Raw genomic sequence first — 15038 nt, forward strand, 5'->3', positions numbered from 1 at the left:
AATACACTCTGACTGCAATGTTATAATTTTTGAAAACAAAAAAGAGTTTCTAACATTTTAAAAAATCGTAATTATATTTATTGAAACCCCTATGGTCACATGAAGATAAATTGCTTGTACTTTGTTGGGTCTTTCGTTGTTGTTGTTATTATTTTTAAAATAAATCTGCCCAAAATATACAAATGAATTCTGGTTTCCGGTATGTAATTTTCCATATGCTTACAGATACTTTTTGTTATGCTATTGAGAAAACAAAAACAAAATGTTTTGTCTATACCTATTCATTGCTTTGTAAAACTGGTCTTCATTTTGATTGTTTTCCTGTGATGCATCCTATGTAAACTACAGGAGTAGACTTTCTGAAATGTCAGTTTGAAAAAAAATAAGGGGCTTTCTCCACAACTCTATACGAAATCTGTGATACTAAGGGTGAACAACCTAACAAGTCTGGCCAAGAGCCCTTCCCAAACGTCATGAAAGCTATCCATCTAGAACAAGGTTTCTCAACCTTGGTACTATTGACTTTTGGGGCCAGAGGATTCTTTGCTGGGCAGGTGGGAATGAAGGATGTTTAGCAGCATCCCTGGGTTCTACCCACTGGATGCCAATAGCAAGTCCCTCCCCATTGCACCAACCAAAAACGTCACCAGAAACTGCCAAATGTCCTTTGGGGAACAAAATCAACCTGGCTGAGAACCCCTGTTCCGGAAGGCCAACATCAGCATAATCCAGAATATCTTTCCCTGGAGGAAAAAACTAATTACTAAATATGAAATGAATTGTGTGAGCTCATTCCAGCTGCCTTAATTATAAAAGTAAATGACTTTATAATCTCTAAATGTAGCCAAAGAGAGTTTCTGAAGTGACCTCCTGCAACCCAGTTAGGGACCCATTTACAGTGAGGGGGCGATGATGGTTGAATTTAGGAGTCAACATGACTAGATTAAGGAATACCCAGGTAGCTGTTAAAGTATTATTTCTGGGTATGTCTGGGTCAGTTTTCTGTAAGAGATGGGCATTGAATTAGTGACTAAGCAAAGAAAATCCATCCTCATCCAGTGTGGGTAGGTACTACTCAGTCAGCTGAAAGCCCAGACAGAACAAAAAGGCAGGGCAAAGACAAATTCTTTCTCTCTCTCTTCTGGAACTAGGACATCCTTCTTCTCCTGCCCTTGTACATCAGAACTCCAGGTTCTGTGGTCTTTGCACTCCAATACTTACACCAGGAGCCCCCACCCATTTCTCAGGCCTTCAGCCTCAGACTGAGAGTTACACCATCAGCTTCCCTGGTTCTCAGGCCTTTGGACTTGTACTAAGCCATGATGCTGGCTCGCCTGGTTCTCCAGATTACAGATGCCTATGGCAGGATCTCTCAACCTCCATAATCAGGTGAACCAATTCCCGTAGTAAATCCCCTCTCTCTCTCTCTCTCTCTCTCTAGATAGACAGATACATCCATCTATCTATTTATCTCTCTCCTATTTGTTCCATTTCTCTGAAGAATCTTGACTAACACAGGGATCGAGGGGTAGGGGTGGGATTCACACACAGAAATGAAGTCTAATTCATCTTGAGATCTCATTAGCCTGGTCACTGGCAGAAAAGGACTGAGAAATAATTAGGACTTGGGATCACCAAAGATCCAAACCCATGGTAAGACCCTTTTGCTGCATCAGATTCCTGAGGGAGATATTTGCAGAAGGGGTAAGACAAAGAAAATAAACATTCTATTTACTACTGGGGAGTTCAACCTCAAATATAATTCTCTGGTGAGCTGGGCTGGACCTAAATCCAAGGAGCCCATGAAGCCTCCTTAGAATTACTCCCTAAATTCACTCCTTTTGAGAGAAAAAAATTAAAAATAATAATAAAAATTTTAAAACTATGGGAAAGCAAACCAAAGAAATCAAGAAGATTATATGAGGAACTAAGAATTTAAAATTATGACACATCTTAGAATACTCTGAAAATCTTACCGAAAGAGATACAGTCTCTCTTGGTAATCTGCTTTTCTGCCATTCAGGTATGAATCAGCATTGCTCTTCCTCATAATGGTAATGAGATGTCCTCTCATTACCATTATTAGGCATTCCAATTTTTGTGCAAAGCATCAGCTTACCCATTAAATTAAGGCCAGCCACCATCAAAGAGAAGAAGAGTCTTTCACAGCCTTTGCCGAGTAAGTATTTGCATCATATGTGGGGTTTTAATAAACTTTTTTTAAAAAGAGGGGGCCTCACTATGTTGTCCAGGCTGGAGTTTAGTGGCTATTCACAGGCATCATCATAGCATCCTAAAGCCCCAAACTCCTAAACTCAAGCAGTCTTCCTGTGTCAGCCTTCCAAGTAGCTGAGACTACAGGTACACATGAGAGTTTTTAAAGGCTCTAAGTCACTTACTTTTTTTCAAGAAAACTTCCATTCCAACAGGCTGCAGAAGATAATATCTGAACAACACCGCTGCTCAAAAAAAAGAAGGGTGGGGGAAGCCTTTAATAATTACAAATAAATGGTTATTTAAGCATCAACAATAATCATTTACTCTAGGATTTAATTAATAGCAGTTCTTTCTTAGTCAGCTGAAGCTTTCGAAAATGTGCATTTGCTTTAGAAAAACAGGATGTCACATCTCAAAAGGAAGAAGAACTTAAGTTTTCCATGTTAGGAAAAAAAAAATATCAAAGCTCCTGAAAGAACACCTCTTGTCCCAAGAATGTTCTTGAACATTTTCCTACCACCAAGCATCTAAGAAGTGCCCTATCTAAACTCCAAAGAGAAACACAGAATAAAACCAAAAAGAGAAACCAAGTTGTTACTTCCCAAACACAGAAATTATCTTTGCAAATTAATACTTGAAAAATTACTTCTATTTTGCCGCATATCTGAGATGGAAATTAAAAAATAAGCAAAACAAGCACTTATTCCCATTACCTTCTATTATACAGGCTCTGGGGAAACAGCTAATTCTGAGGACCCAAAATGAAACTGGACATCAGGAATCCTGGGCCTTTCCATTCAGTGCAAGGAAAAGGGAAAGAATAACACAAATATATGCCTGGGGAGGGGATTACAGTAGTTTCTGTTAACCACGTAATTAGATCAGGAAAGATCTTTAAAGATCATTTCTTCCATCCATTCATTTTATAAATAAGAAAACAGACAACTAATGGTAAAATGTCACAGTTTCCCTTGCTGGACCCCAGCTAGCCCTCCTCTCCTCTCCCCTGCTACCCTTCCAGCCTGAGCTCCTTGGCAGAGCCATCCTATGGTGAGGGATTCTGAAGACTGCCACAGAGCTGCTCTAGGGTGTTCCTAATGCTCTCTTGCTCAAAAAATTACTAGCTCAAGTGCCTCAAAGTTTAGAGTCCTGGTCATTTGGCCCACTACAATCTATGTCATAATGCAGGAACCATTATGTACGTTTCTGGGGATAACCACAACTTAGTGCACAGAGCTTGATTTACTCTTCCCAAGAATCAGACTTTGCAGAAAAAAGTGGAGAGGCTGACGAAAGCCAATGAAAATGTGTAAAAATGTGCAAAGGAAAATTATCCTTTAAATTTAATAAAAGGTCTCAATCCTACTTATTTTTTTTTTTCTACCTGACTCTGAATTACCATCTCAATCATTTTGAATAGGAAATTGCTAAAAATTATTAAGGTTAGGTAAGATAACAGCTGTCTCAGATTTGGGATGTTTTGGAACATGCATACACTAAAACCCATGGGAGTTACACAACCAGAACGCTAAGCTCTCTTAGCAGAATCACCAACTCAGGCCTTCATCAGTCAGGATTTTTAAGATATTACAATGAACTAGGCAGGTTGAGGCATATACTGTGTGTAAGAATTGGGGATCCACCCATTATGTTATTTGGGGCTAAGAAGATCAACCCTGAAATAGTAACCAAAAAAAAAAAACAAAAAACAAAAAACCACAATTCCCTAAAATGCAAAACCCCATTTACATTCACAGTATCAATATGCAAGTAGGGAAAATCACACTAAGCTAAGAAGTTAAGACATACTTTGTAGAAAAAAAAATGAAGACAAGCAGCCACATACTTGATTGTATTTGCATTGTTGTGTTCTGAGAGTTTTTGTCTCCAAACCGCTATGGTTTCATCATTTATTAAACTGGTATAATGTGCTTGGTTCATAGTCCTGAAGTCAACAGCAGGAGAAGAATTCTGGAGAATTAAATGTAACAGTAAAAAGAAGAAATTACGTAGCATGGATCTTGTCTCCTCTCCTTTCTCCCACATATTCTCCATTTTATGTTTCACTTATGATCTAAATGTTGTGGTGTGCCGCCCAGATCCCCTCCACCCTTCAGAATGGAGGCTCCTGACAGATCCCAGCTGGGCTGCTGTCCAGGACTTGGCGTTGACTGTTGCTTCACTATCACATCCAATGGCAGGTAGAGGCATGGTGCAAAAGTCCAGTCCCCGGCCGGGCGCGGTGGCTCAAGCCTGTAATCCCAGCACTTTGGGAGGCCGAGACGGGCGGATCACGAGGTCAGGAGATCGAGACCATCCTGGCTAACACGTCTCTACTAAAAATACAAGAAAATTAGCCGGGCGAGGTGGCGGGCGCCTGTAGTCCCAGCTACTCGGGAGGCTGAGGCAGGAGAATGGCGGGAACCCAGGGGGGCGGAGCTTGCAGTGAGCCGAGATCGCGCTACTGCACTCCAGCCTGGGGCACAGAGCAAGACTCCGTCTCAAAAAAAAAAAAAAAAAAAAAAAAAAAAGTCCAGTCCCCTTGCCTCAACTCAGGACTGGCTGAAGGACCTCATAACTTCAGTGCTCCTCATGGGACTGGCTGAGGCCCCTGTTACAACTGATCTGCATTTCAGCCCCTCCCTCTGCCCAATCCCGCCTCCTTCATCCCTCAGTAGATGTTCTTCTAGAGGGCACTCTCCCAAAAACCTTTGAGTCTCGGGTCTGTTTTCCGGAGAAATCAACTCAGTACAACTTTCCCAGCCCTCTTTCCCCTTTGCTTTGAATCACTGTAACAGCAGGTTTTTAAGGTATTAGTCACCTGCCATAAATGTCCTCCAAACTTCAACAAAATGTATTACAAAAGAGTCAGAGTTCAGTTATAATCTATATGACAAATAACCTATAAAAACAATGACTCTTAATTTCTTGCTTCAAGTATATAGCTATTATAAGAAAAATGGCAGAAAAAGATGTCAATAATGTATGTCCTTGAAAATTCCAAATGCTGCCCAACACTGTGCATCTTTTATTCAGTGAGATTAAAGAAAAAAAAAATAATAAGCACTTTCCTTTTCTAAAATTGCTTGTTTTCAACTTATTTTCCCCAAACCTTGTTCTTGATTGAGAACTAAGAAAAAGTTGATGGTGCTTTATACTCCTTGTCTCCAGTTAAGAGGAAAAAGGTAATATTAAAGCACTCATTCATCAGCTCATGAGATCATTTTTTTCTCCTTTGTACCTACACATAAAAACAAAACTTTCAAAGTAAATTTTCTTGGTTACTTTCCCATAGCTTCAAGTTAAGGTATCATTATGGGAGGAAGGAGTAGAGCATGTAATAAAACAGATGCCTGACAAAGTTTGTGATCATCTGGTTATTGATAACTATTCTACTAAAATGGCCACAGATATCCATGGAGAGAACAAAAATCATTTTGAAGTACATACAAGGAAGTCATAATCCAAAGCAGATGCTGGAGTACACACACAGATTGTCTTTCTACCTCATTTTAAAACCATTGTTGTTGTGTAAATTTTATTTATTTCCTCCATTCAAAGGGGCAGCTGAACATCAATTCTAACACAAACCTACAAAAAAATAGACTTGGAACTAGTTTCTCAATCCTCATCATATGTCCAATAAACCAGAGAAGCACAAGTTCAGAATCACTTAAAGAACCAAGAAAAAATATCATTCTTCCTGTCTTTAATACATACAGGCAAAAAAGGAAAAATTGCTCTTAGGTCAGTGTTTCTCAACTTTGGCTGGACTTTGGATCACCATGGGAATGTTCGATAATCCTGATGACCAAGTCATACTCCAGACCAATTAAATCAGAATCTCTAGAGGCATCAGTATTTTGTAGAGCTCCCAGGTGATTCCAGTAGGCAGCCAAGGTTAAGAATCACTGTTCCAGGAAAAAGATTATGAGACAGACACACACACACACACACACACACACACACACACACACACAATTGTAACAATCCCAACCACATTCCCTCTTCAACTCTATCCAGGGAACAAAATGAAAGGAAAAGGAGATGCTGTGGTTTACATTCACTAAATTCCCAAGACCTAGAATCAATGCAGCAAAGGGGTATCTGACTATAACTCCTTCCCTCCCTTCTTTCACCTAAGGCCTGGCAGTAATGAATGAGTCAGCCTTTTATAAAAATAGAGGCTATGGCCGGGCGTGGTGGATCACGCCTGTAATCCTAGCACTTTAGGAGGCTGAGAAGGGCAGATCACTTGAGGTCAGGAGTTCAAAACCAGCCTGGCCAACATAGTGAAACCCGTCTCTACTGAAAATACAAAAAAATTACCCAGGCGTGGTGGTGGACGCCTGTAATCCCAGCTACTCGGGAGGCTGAGGCAGGAGAATCACTTGAACCCAGGAGGCGGAGGTTGCAGTGAGCCAGGATGATGGCATTGCACCCCAGCCTGGGTGACAGAGTGAGACTCTGTCTCAAAAACAAAACAAAACAAAACAACAAAAAACATAGAGGCTGTAACTATACAGGTGTTTTTTCTTGGTTCTTTAAGTGATATGGTAACAGGGTAAATATACGATTTGATTGGCCTCTGTATCTAAATAATCATCTCTGGTTAATAGTTTAAGTAAATGTGTATAGGTTTCAGTTTCTCTCAACTCATCAAAGTCATTCTCTGTCCAGCTTTTTAAGAGTAACATCTTCTTAAGTAATGTTTACTTTCCTTTTTCTTTTTTTTGTGATCTTATGCTATGGGTACCTCTCCCTCTTTCCAGTTGTTTAAACTTTAACCTGTCCTGTCTCTCTAATAGTATGCTACTTCACTTCCTTCTCATCAGCGTGTTGTTTTCCAGGCCCAACAGTGTTAATTACAATAATAAAAATCAGTTACATATATCAGATACTGTATTTATAAAAGAAAACTAAGTTTCATGTTAAATTTCACAGGAAAACTAAAGTTGGATACTATTACTCAAGTCAGTTACTAGGGGAAATAAATACTTAAAACTCTACTACCTATTGACAAAAACTGATTATCTTCCACAAAGTCAGTGCCTTTTGTATTTTGTTATATTGACATCTTGAAGAAACAAAGAATAACCTCAGCTTTCCTCAGGATTTCTCTCTAACACACACTCTGAGGCTGGGTCTAAAATAAACTGCTGCTAAGGCAGCAGTTCCAAATCACGCCAGATGGCAGCACTAAGCCACCTTCTTCAGGCACCTGACCTGGAAAATAGCTCATCATCAGCTTTAGCTGTCCAGCCTGCAGCCTCAGGCTCCACCAGGACCTTTTCCAACAGAATCATAGAACCAGAGTGACTACAAGGCAAAAACTTTGTGTACTTAAAGATAGCTAAGTATCAAACTAATAGAGAAAGTTTCCAAGACTGAAAGAGCCCCTGGTTTCCATAGTTGTTCATTTTCTTCCTGGTCAATTCTGACTCCTTTATCATCACTAACAGCCCCTTTCTTGCTCCTCCAGGAGAGCATAAGCATCCATGCACCACTCAGAGCTGGTCCTGTTGAAATGCTTGCTGAATAAAAGCAGGAAGGGTGGGGAAGGAAAAGAGAAGACAGGAAAGAAAACACAGGGGAAGGAGTGCAGCACTGACAACAAATCTGTGCAGCTGTTTTCAGACTGAATTCCCCCAGCAAGGAAGAGTGGAAGGAATTCGAACCCTGTCACAGAGTCCTGGATCCACACTCTACCTTCAAGCAGAAAGACAATGTCACACTGTCTTTATCCACTACAGTGATGCGGGAGACAATAGGAGGGAAATTTTGGTGTCACGTCATGAGCAGATTATAAATAACAAAATACATGTGAAAATTGTGGTATCTCTTACATATATATACACACACACACACACACTCAATCACATCAAACAAAGAAACCCACCAAGTTCTCAAATACCTAGCATTTGTTGCCACTTAACCGGGAAGAAAAGAAATGGAAAATCAAATAATGCCAAAGTAAGTACAAACTCCCTAGGCATCCTTTACAGTGTTTCTGGAACAAGTACAAATATAAATAAATAATTTCAAATTATAAATTAGAACTCCATAGTACCAGGAGAACTGTTGGCACTTCAAGGGAGCCAAATGGAGACAACTTCTTCCAGATTTAGTTTGTTTATTTTAGAAATAACATAAGATTGGTAGAAACAAAGAGTAACACTGCTCTTTATGTTGCAATTACTTGTTAAAACAAATATTGGTTCACCATTATTCCTCCCTGGAAATAAGAGTCACAAGAAAAATTTTACCTCATATTTGGAGCAAAGTACAAAAGTTTGGTCTCCTCCAGAGAAGATCTGCTTAACGATATGATATTTAAAGCGATCTGTCAAAAAAAATTCCGAAAGCATATTTTTCAATAATTGAAGTTTCTCCTCGATCCCCTTTTCTACTGTTGCAGAATACGCTTCAGAGTGGGTACCTATCCATTTTAATTGTGTCACAGAAGTAAGAAATCTTCTCCCCTGGCTCACTGCCTAGGACTGTTTCTACTTCAACTAAAAATAAATATATAAAATGGTATCCTCCACTCTAACTCTTCTTCTGCCCCTCCCCAACTGCCAGCGAATCCTGACCTCCTTTCTCTTTTTCATTCTAACTCTGGCATGCCACTGACCTGAAATCTGAAATGGGCACTATTCTTTACGGTAACAAATAATTTAGCACGTGAGTGTGGTGGACCCACGCCCCTTCAGGATGAATCTTGCCGTGGAAGGACCTCCATTTCCTGCTCCCTGCTTCACCTCCCATTACACTGTGTCCATGGCGACAGTCTCCTACTACCACGTTGCCTTTATTTCTGATACACCACACTATTTCACATCTTGGTGCCTCCTCCCTCTGCTGTCCCTGGCACACGGGATTCTCCATGAATGTGCCCACCAGGAGCATAACCTGAATGTGCTTCTGGAGCTGCACCTTGGTGGTGCTCACACCAACTCCCTCACAGTCCTCTATACCTGGCTAACTCTAAATCATCCTTCGAGGCACAGCTCAAACTTCCTCTAACCACAATACTCCTCTATGCCTTCCTCTGTGCTCCCACATTACCAAGAGGGTTCCTAAAACCATGTCATTTACATAACTGACATTTACCTGCTTATGTTATAAAATCATTTTGGCAAACATCCAAGCACAAATTTAGGACCATGGAAGTCAGGTTATAATTCAACTTCAAAAATTTGCGGTTTCAAAATAACCAAAAAATACCTGAGTTGGTAAACTTCCTAAATAAATGTATTCCACGTGTGAGTACAATGTCTTGGAGAAAAGAATTTACAACAGAGAAGAGGACACAAAGCCAGTCTTTTGCTTTTGGGAACATCATCCAAACAAAATCTTGTTTATTTATATTTTAAGCTGCACTACATTTCAGATGCTCATATATTCATTCCAAAAACGTCTACTGAGTGACAAGTTCATGCCAGGTCCTGTGCTATATGCTAGGTTTACAAAAAGGAAAAGAGTTTGTCTGTGTCCTTGAGTTTCTTATAATCCAGTACTAAAATTTATGATGGTTACTGTTTCAAACAAACTCCTGATCAAGCCATAAGTGTGTCACCTTATCGACTTCAAAATCAAAATTAATTACTAAATTACACTTCCTTTTAATGATTCTCTAGCTCCATTTCAGCCTCAGATTTATTATTTCAAGGTGAAGCAGTCATTCAATATTAATGACTGCCTTACTTTGATTTCCAGTGAAACCAAGACTGTTATTTATTTTTTAAGGGAAGAAAAAAAATGGCATAAAAAGAAATCACATCGTGTTATGTACCAAAACACAAATAGCAAAGTAGAGGTAACATAGTACACAGGATTTAGAATGACCTAGGTTTAAATCCTGCCTCCAGAATCTATGTGATCTTGGGCAAATTACTTGACCTCCTTAAGACTTCGTTCCTTATCTCTAACATGGGGATAACAACCACTAACTAGTTCTTAGGCTATTTTGAGTGCTTTGCATAGTAATGAAACATCATTAAGCATTCAGTACATGCAAACTATCATTATTAGCAACAACAATAAAATGTACACACCACCACCAAGGTCTGTGAAAACAAAGTAACTGGTAGAGTTTGAATGTATGTTCTGGTCAAAACTCATGTTGAATTGCAGTAATCCCCAATGTTGGAGGTGGGGCATGGTGGGATGTGTTTAGATCATGCGATCGGATCCCTCATGAATGGCTTGGGCCCTCCCCTTGCTGAGAAGTAAGCTCTTGCTCTGAGTTCACATGAGATCTGGTGGTGTAAAATGTATGGCACCTCCCCTCCACTCTTTCTCTTGCTCCTGCTTCTGCCATGTGAAGTGTCTGCTCTTTCTTCGCCTTCTGCCATGATTGAAAGATTCCTGAGGACTCCCCAGAAGCCAAGCAGATGCCTGTATCATGCTCCCTGTAGAGCCTGCAGAACCGTGAGCCAATTAAAACTCTTTTCTTCATAAATCACCCAGTCTCAGGTGCTCTTTATAGCAATGCAAGAACGGCCTAACACAACAGTATTTCCTGCCTTATTTATTCTCTACGATCTCAACTATAAAGTTTCATGCATAGTAAGTATTGAAATTATTAATTGATGTTTAAAAATACCTTATCTTCATTCCCTCCAAAAGACCTCAAAGTAAGTAACAGATACATATTCTGTAAACAACTGCTTTCATCACTTAAAATACCATTAAATTCCAGAGACGATCATTCTTACCAGCTCGGGCTGAAAGCTGGCCACTGTGGGCGGCCCAGTAACCCTTGACAGGAGATGGGCACTTGACATTACAAGTGTGCCCAGTTCCTAATTGACCTCTTGCTCCACAACCAAATGCATAGATAAGTCCGGAAGAAGGCACGAAGGCTAGGGTATGTTGTCTGTGAAAAAATAATTTAACTCATCAGCATAGTTTCTACTAATGTGGATGTACACTCTGACTCTGACTTTTAACTTCCACATGTGCACAGCACAGGGTGCTCCTATAGAGCCTTCCCCATGTTAACACGTGATTCTTCTTGCAGTGGCTGCTCTCCATACTACTATCCTTCTCTAATACTCTAGATCATGAGGAGGGCAGCAAGTCAGCAAAGAGCTGAATGATCTGCTGCATGTGGCCTCTGAGATGAACGGAGAGAAGCAGGGTAGACTCAGGCAAAAATTTCCAAGAAGTTCTTTGGGACTCTCTTATTTTCCTTTCTTTATCCCTTCCCCACATCCTGCTACTCTTTATCCCAAAAGAAGCCTAATGTCTCCATGTTGCTCTGTTTATCTAAAACCCTTCCTTGCCACACTCTACCAAGGTCTTTCTCCACATTTCACCACAGGCATGCATGCAGTTAAGATCTCTTAAAATGACGGTCACTAGGTATAATCACATTCTTCATCACTACAAGATAAGACCCATTTCTGGGTCCAAGTGAATACAAGGAAGCTTTGAGGAGCACTCACCTGCCACAAGCAATCTGAGTTACTTCACTACCCATCAGTTCTAGAACTCTTCTAGGATTAACCTCATCATTCATGGAGTCATGTCCAAGTTGCCCACAGGAACCAGCGCCAAAAGTAAACACACCTCCACTCTAACAAAGAACAAACACCATATGACTTCACTGTATCCTTAAGGGTACACCTCTAAAACCTGTATACAAAATGCCTATCACAACAATGTGCACAAGAGCACTACATTCACTTGACACTTCGCCAAAATCACTTTGTAAGGATGTTCATTAAATAGAAAAATAATAAGGGAATTTCAGACTGCATCTTTATGGAACAAAGATAGCACTGCTCAAAGGAATGTGTGCCTTCTGTAAATTTTAAAAATTGTTTAAAAGTACAATGATATGTTAGGAAGCAAAATTTATTTTTTTTTATTTTTTTTATTATTTCTGAATTTTTTTTATTTATTTTTTATTATTATTATACTTTAAGTTCTAGGGTACATGTGCATAACGTGCAGGTTTGTTACATATGTATACTTGTGCCATGTTGCTGTGCTGCACCCATCAACTCGTCAGCACCCATCAACTCGTCATTTACATCAGGTATAACTCCCAATGCAATCCCTCCCCCCTCCCCCCTCCCCATGATAGGCCCCGGTGTGTGATGTTCCCATTCCCGAGTCCAAGTGATCTCATTGTTCAGTTCCCACCTATGAGTGAGAACATGTGGTGTTTGGTTTTCTGTTCTTGTGATAGTTAGGAAGCAAAATTTTAAAAAAGGAGAAACAAGGAGCTAGGATAAATGAGATGATTTTACATATCATTCACATATAAGAAATTAAGTGCTCCTACAAATTCCTTGGTAAGTAAGCTGTTTTTTTTAACAGCTGTATTTAAATAATTTAAATAAATGTTAAGGCATTTTATGAAAGTGAACCTACAATAATATTTGCTCAGTATAAAAATACATTTTCATTCTCTCTAGAATATATTTAGAAGCAAAAGAAACACGATTATTTTAAAGCATTAAATTGCTGTTTCTTTTTTATATATTTAAATGACTTGTTTTAAAGGAACATAGGATATATATACACACATGTATCTACTGTCCTATATTTTAAAGTTATTTATATTGAACTATTCTTAAATGTTACTAAGACACTCTACAAGATTACCAAAGAGGATAACAGAGACATATAAAAAAGTAGTCTTTTTCTATTCCTTTGGAAAACAACAAACATAAAAGAGAGCATTCGAGTTCAAGCCACAATACTGTAATCACACACCATCACTACACTAAAATAATCAAGCAATTCTAATCACCCATCTTATCCCCAGCACCAAAGAATACTCTGAGCTCCTTACCTTTGTGAGAACTGCTGTGTGTTCTTCTCCACAACTAATATAGACAACTTTTTGTGTGCGTAAGAGTTTTACATGGCATGGAGACTCTCGATCTAGAATAAATTAAATATCAGAATATCACTACCATTTGACTTTGAGATGAAATACACACAACTATCTTGGCATGAATTTTGGATTCCTGGATTCCTGACACATGTTGTTTCCTGCCTGCATCTGTACTTGGATACCCAACAGACTTCTCAGTTTTAATTTACCAAAAACCTACCTCATGGTTTCCCTACACTCTCCAACCCTGCCCACTCTCCAGCTCACTTTACCACACACACATAGTTTTCCCCATTTCAGAAACAGTCATTTTGCCCCTCCAGCTGTTTCTTTATTTCAAACCACACATCCAGCAGTGAACAAAACCAACTGGCCTCCTCTTCAAAATACATTTAAAATCTGACTTTACTCCCACAACCTCCACGCTGGTCTTCCAGCTTCCCCCTTGACCCACTACAGCCAAAGCCAAAGTGGATCACACCTCTCCTCCAAACCCTCAGGGTCTTCCCCTCTCACTGAAAAAACCAGCTAAATCCTCACCCTGCCCCTCAGGGCCCTGCATAACTGGGTCTACACGACCTCTCTGACCTGCAGCTGTGCTACTCTTCCCCTTCTCTCCAACTACATCTCTTCCCACATGAGCGCCTTTGCACACCCGGTTCCCTCTGACAGAAATGTTTTTCACCCAGACATCTACATGTCCCATTTCCCACCTGATTTCCTACAGGTTCTGCTCAAACATTTTCTTATCAGAGGGGCCCTTTGTAACCACCTTATGTAAAGCAGGAAGCTGCACTCTCAAACCCTGTGTATTTACTGGTTTTGTTGCACCTCCACTCACTAGAATACAGTCTCCACTAAGACAAGGATGTTCTCTATTCTGTTCACTGTTGCTCCCTTAGTATCTCACATGGGGCTAGCACATAGTAGATCCTTAAGAAGCATGTGTTAAATGAATGTGCTTTTAAACTAAATACATACATATGAAGGGTTTACCTACCTTTTTCATCACTGAGCCCCAGCTGCCCTGCATTATTCATCCCCCAGCCAAAAACAGCTCCTGAGAGAGACAGGGCAAAGCTGTGAGCCCCTCCGGCAGCCACCTGAGCCAGTGGGATCCCCTCCAGGGACCTCACCCTCTGCGGGCTGGCTTGAGAGGGGAACTCCTTCCCTAAGCCAAGCTGCCCATGGCTGTTCTTTCCCCAGGTGAAGAACTGGCCATCTGAAATAACAGGATAACTGGTATTACCATAAAATGATACAAGCTCCACACACAAAAATAATCAAGTTATTAGGGTCATTTGCCAGTTGCCCCCCAACACCAAACCCACCCGAGAGCAAAGAACAGAGACACTTCATGCTGTCAGACTGCCAAAACCCAAACTCCCAGGTGATAACAGAGAGGTAAGCTGAGTCTTACTGCCCTTCAAAGGCTATTAAAATTTATACACAGAAAATATTAAATGTATAAGTAAATTCAATTTCACACAGGCCAATTACCAGGCTTAAGCAAGATCAACTAGTTCTGACCATACTAAGACTATGAGACCCAAGACTTCAGGAGGTCCAGCTATGACCACTTGGTCTGCTCTGCAGATAATCAAGCAGGACACAGAAGTGCAGATTTATTTAGGTTTCTCCAACTCCTTTTTCATTTATTTGGGAGCTTGATAGTGGAATGTAGCTTGAGAGTTGGCTGTCGCTAAGAAAAATCAATCTTCTCCATGCTCAGAACACCTAGGTATCGTCCTGCCCCCTGCTCATCTTCCCCTGTGAAAGTTGGAGCAGCAGTGATGACCACCTACTTCATCATCCACACCCTGAGAAAAGGATGAGCTATGCAAAGCCCATCTGAGAACTGTCACTGTCCAACAGCAATGCATAGACCCTAACCAGTAATTCAAAGTTTTGAGTTAGATAATATCACACAAAAAGACAAAGAGAAAGTTTTCAAAATTAACATAGC

The 15038-nt window shown here is 40.1% G+C and overlaps 1 protein-coding gene across 2 annotated transcripts in view; it reads right to left on the reverse strand.

Annotated features, from left to right (window-relative positions):
* The window catches only part of HERC3 (HECT and RLD domain containing E3 ubiquitin protein ligase 3), a 123067-nt gene that overhangs the window by 41166 nt on the left and 66863 nt on the right, over positions 1–15038 (reverse strand). For both annotated transcript variants that reach the window (XM_050790416.1, XM_050790417.1), the window contains 7 exons: positions 14073–14294; positions 13028–13119; positions 11670–11800; positions 10938–11098; positions 8484–8560; positions 4064–4188; positions 2400–2459 (listed from right to left, as the gene is read on the reverse strand). In XM_050790416.1, coding sequence (XP_050646373.1) covers positions 2400–2459; positions 4064–4188; positions 8484–8560; positions 10938–11098; positions 11670–11800; positions 13028–13119; positions 14073–14294 — 868 coding nt within the window. The remainder of the gene's footprint in view (positions 1–2399; positions 2460–4063; positions 4189–8483; positions 8561–10937; positions 11099–11669; positions 11801–13027; positions 13120–14072; positions 14295–15038) is intronic.

Source organism: Macaca thibetana, chromosome 5 (genome assembly GCF_024542745.1).
Source record: "Macaca thibetana thibetana isolate TM-01 chromosome 5, ASM2454274v1, whole genome shotgun sequence".
In the NCBI taxonomy this organism is placed as follows: Eukaryota; Metazoa; Chordata; class Mammalia; order Primates; family Cercopithecidae; genus Macaca; species Macaca thibetana.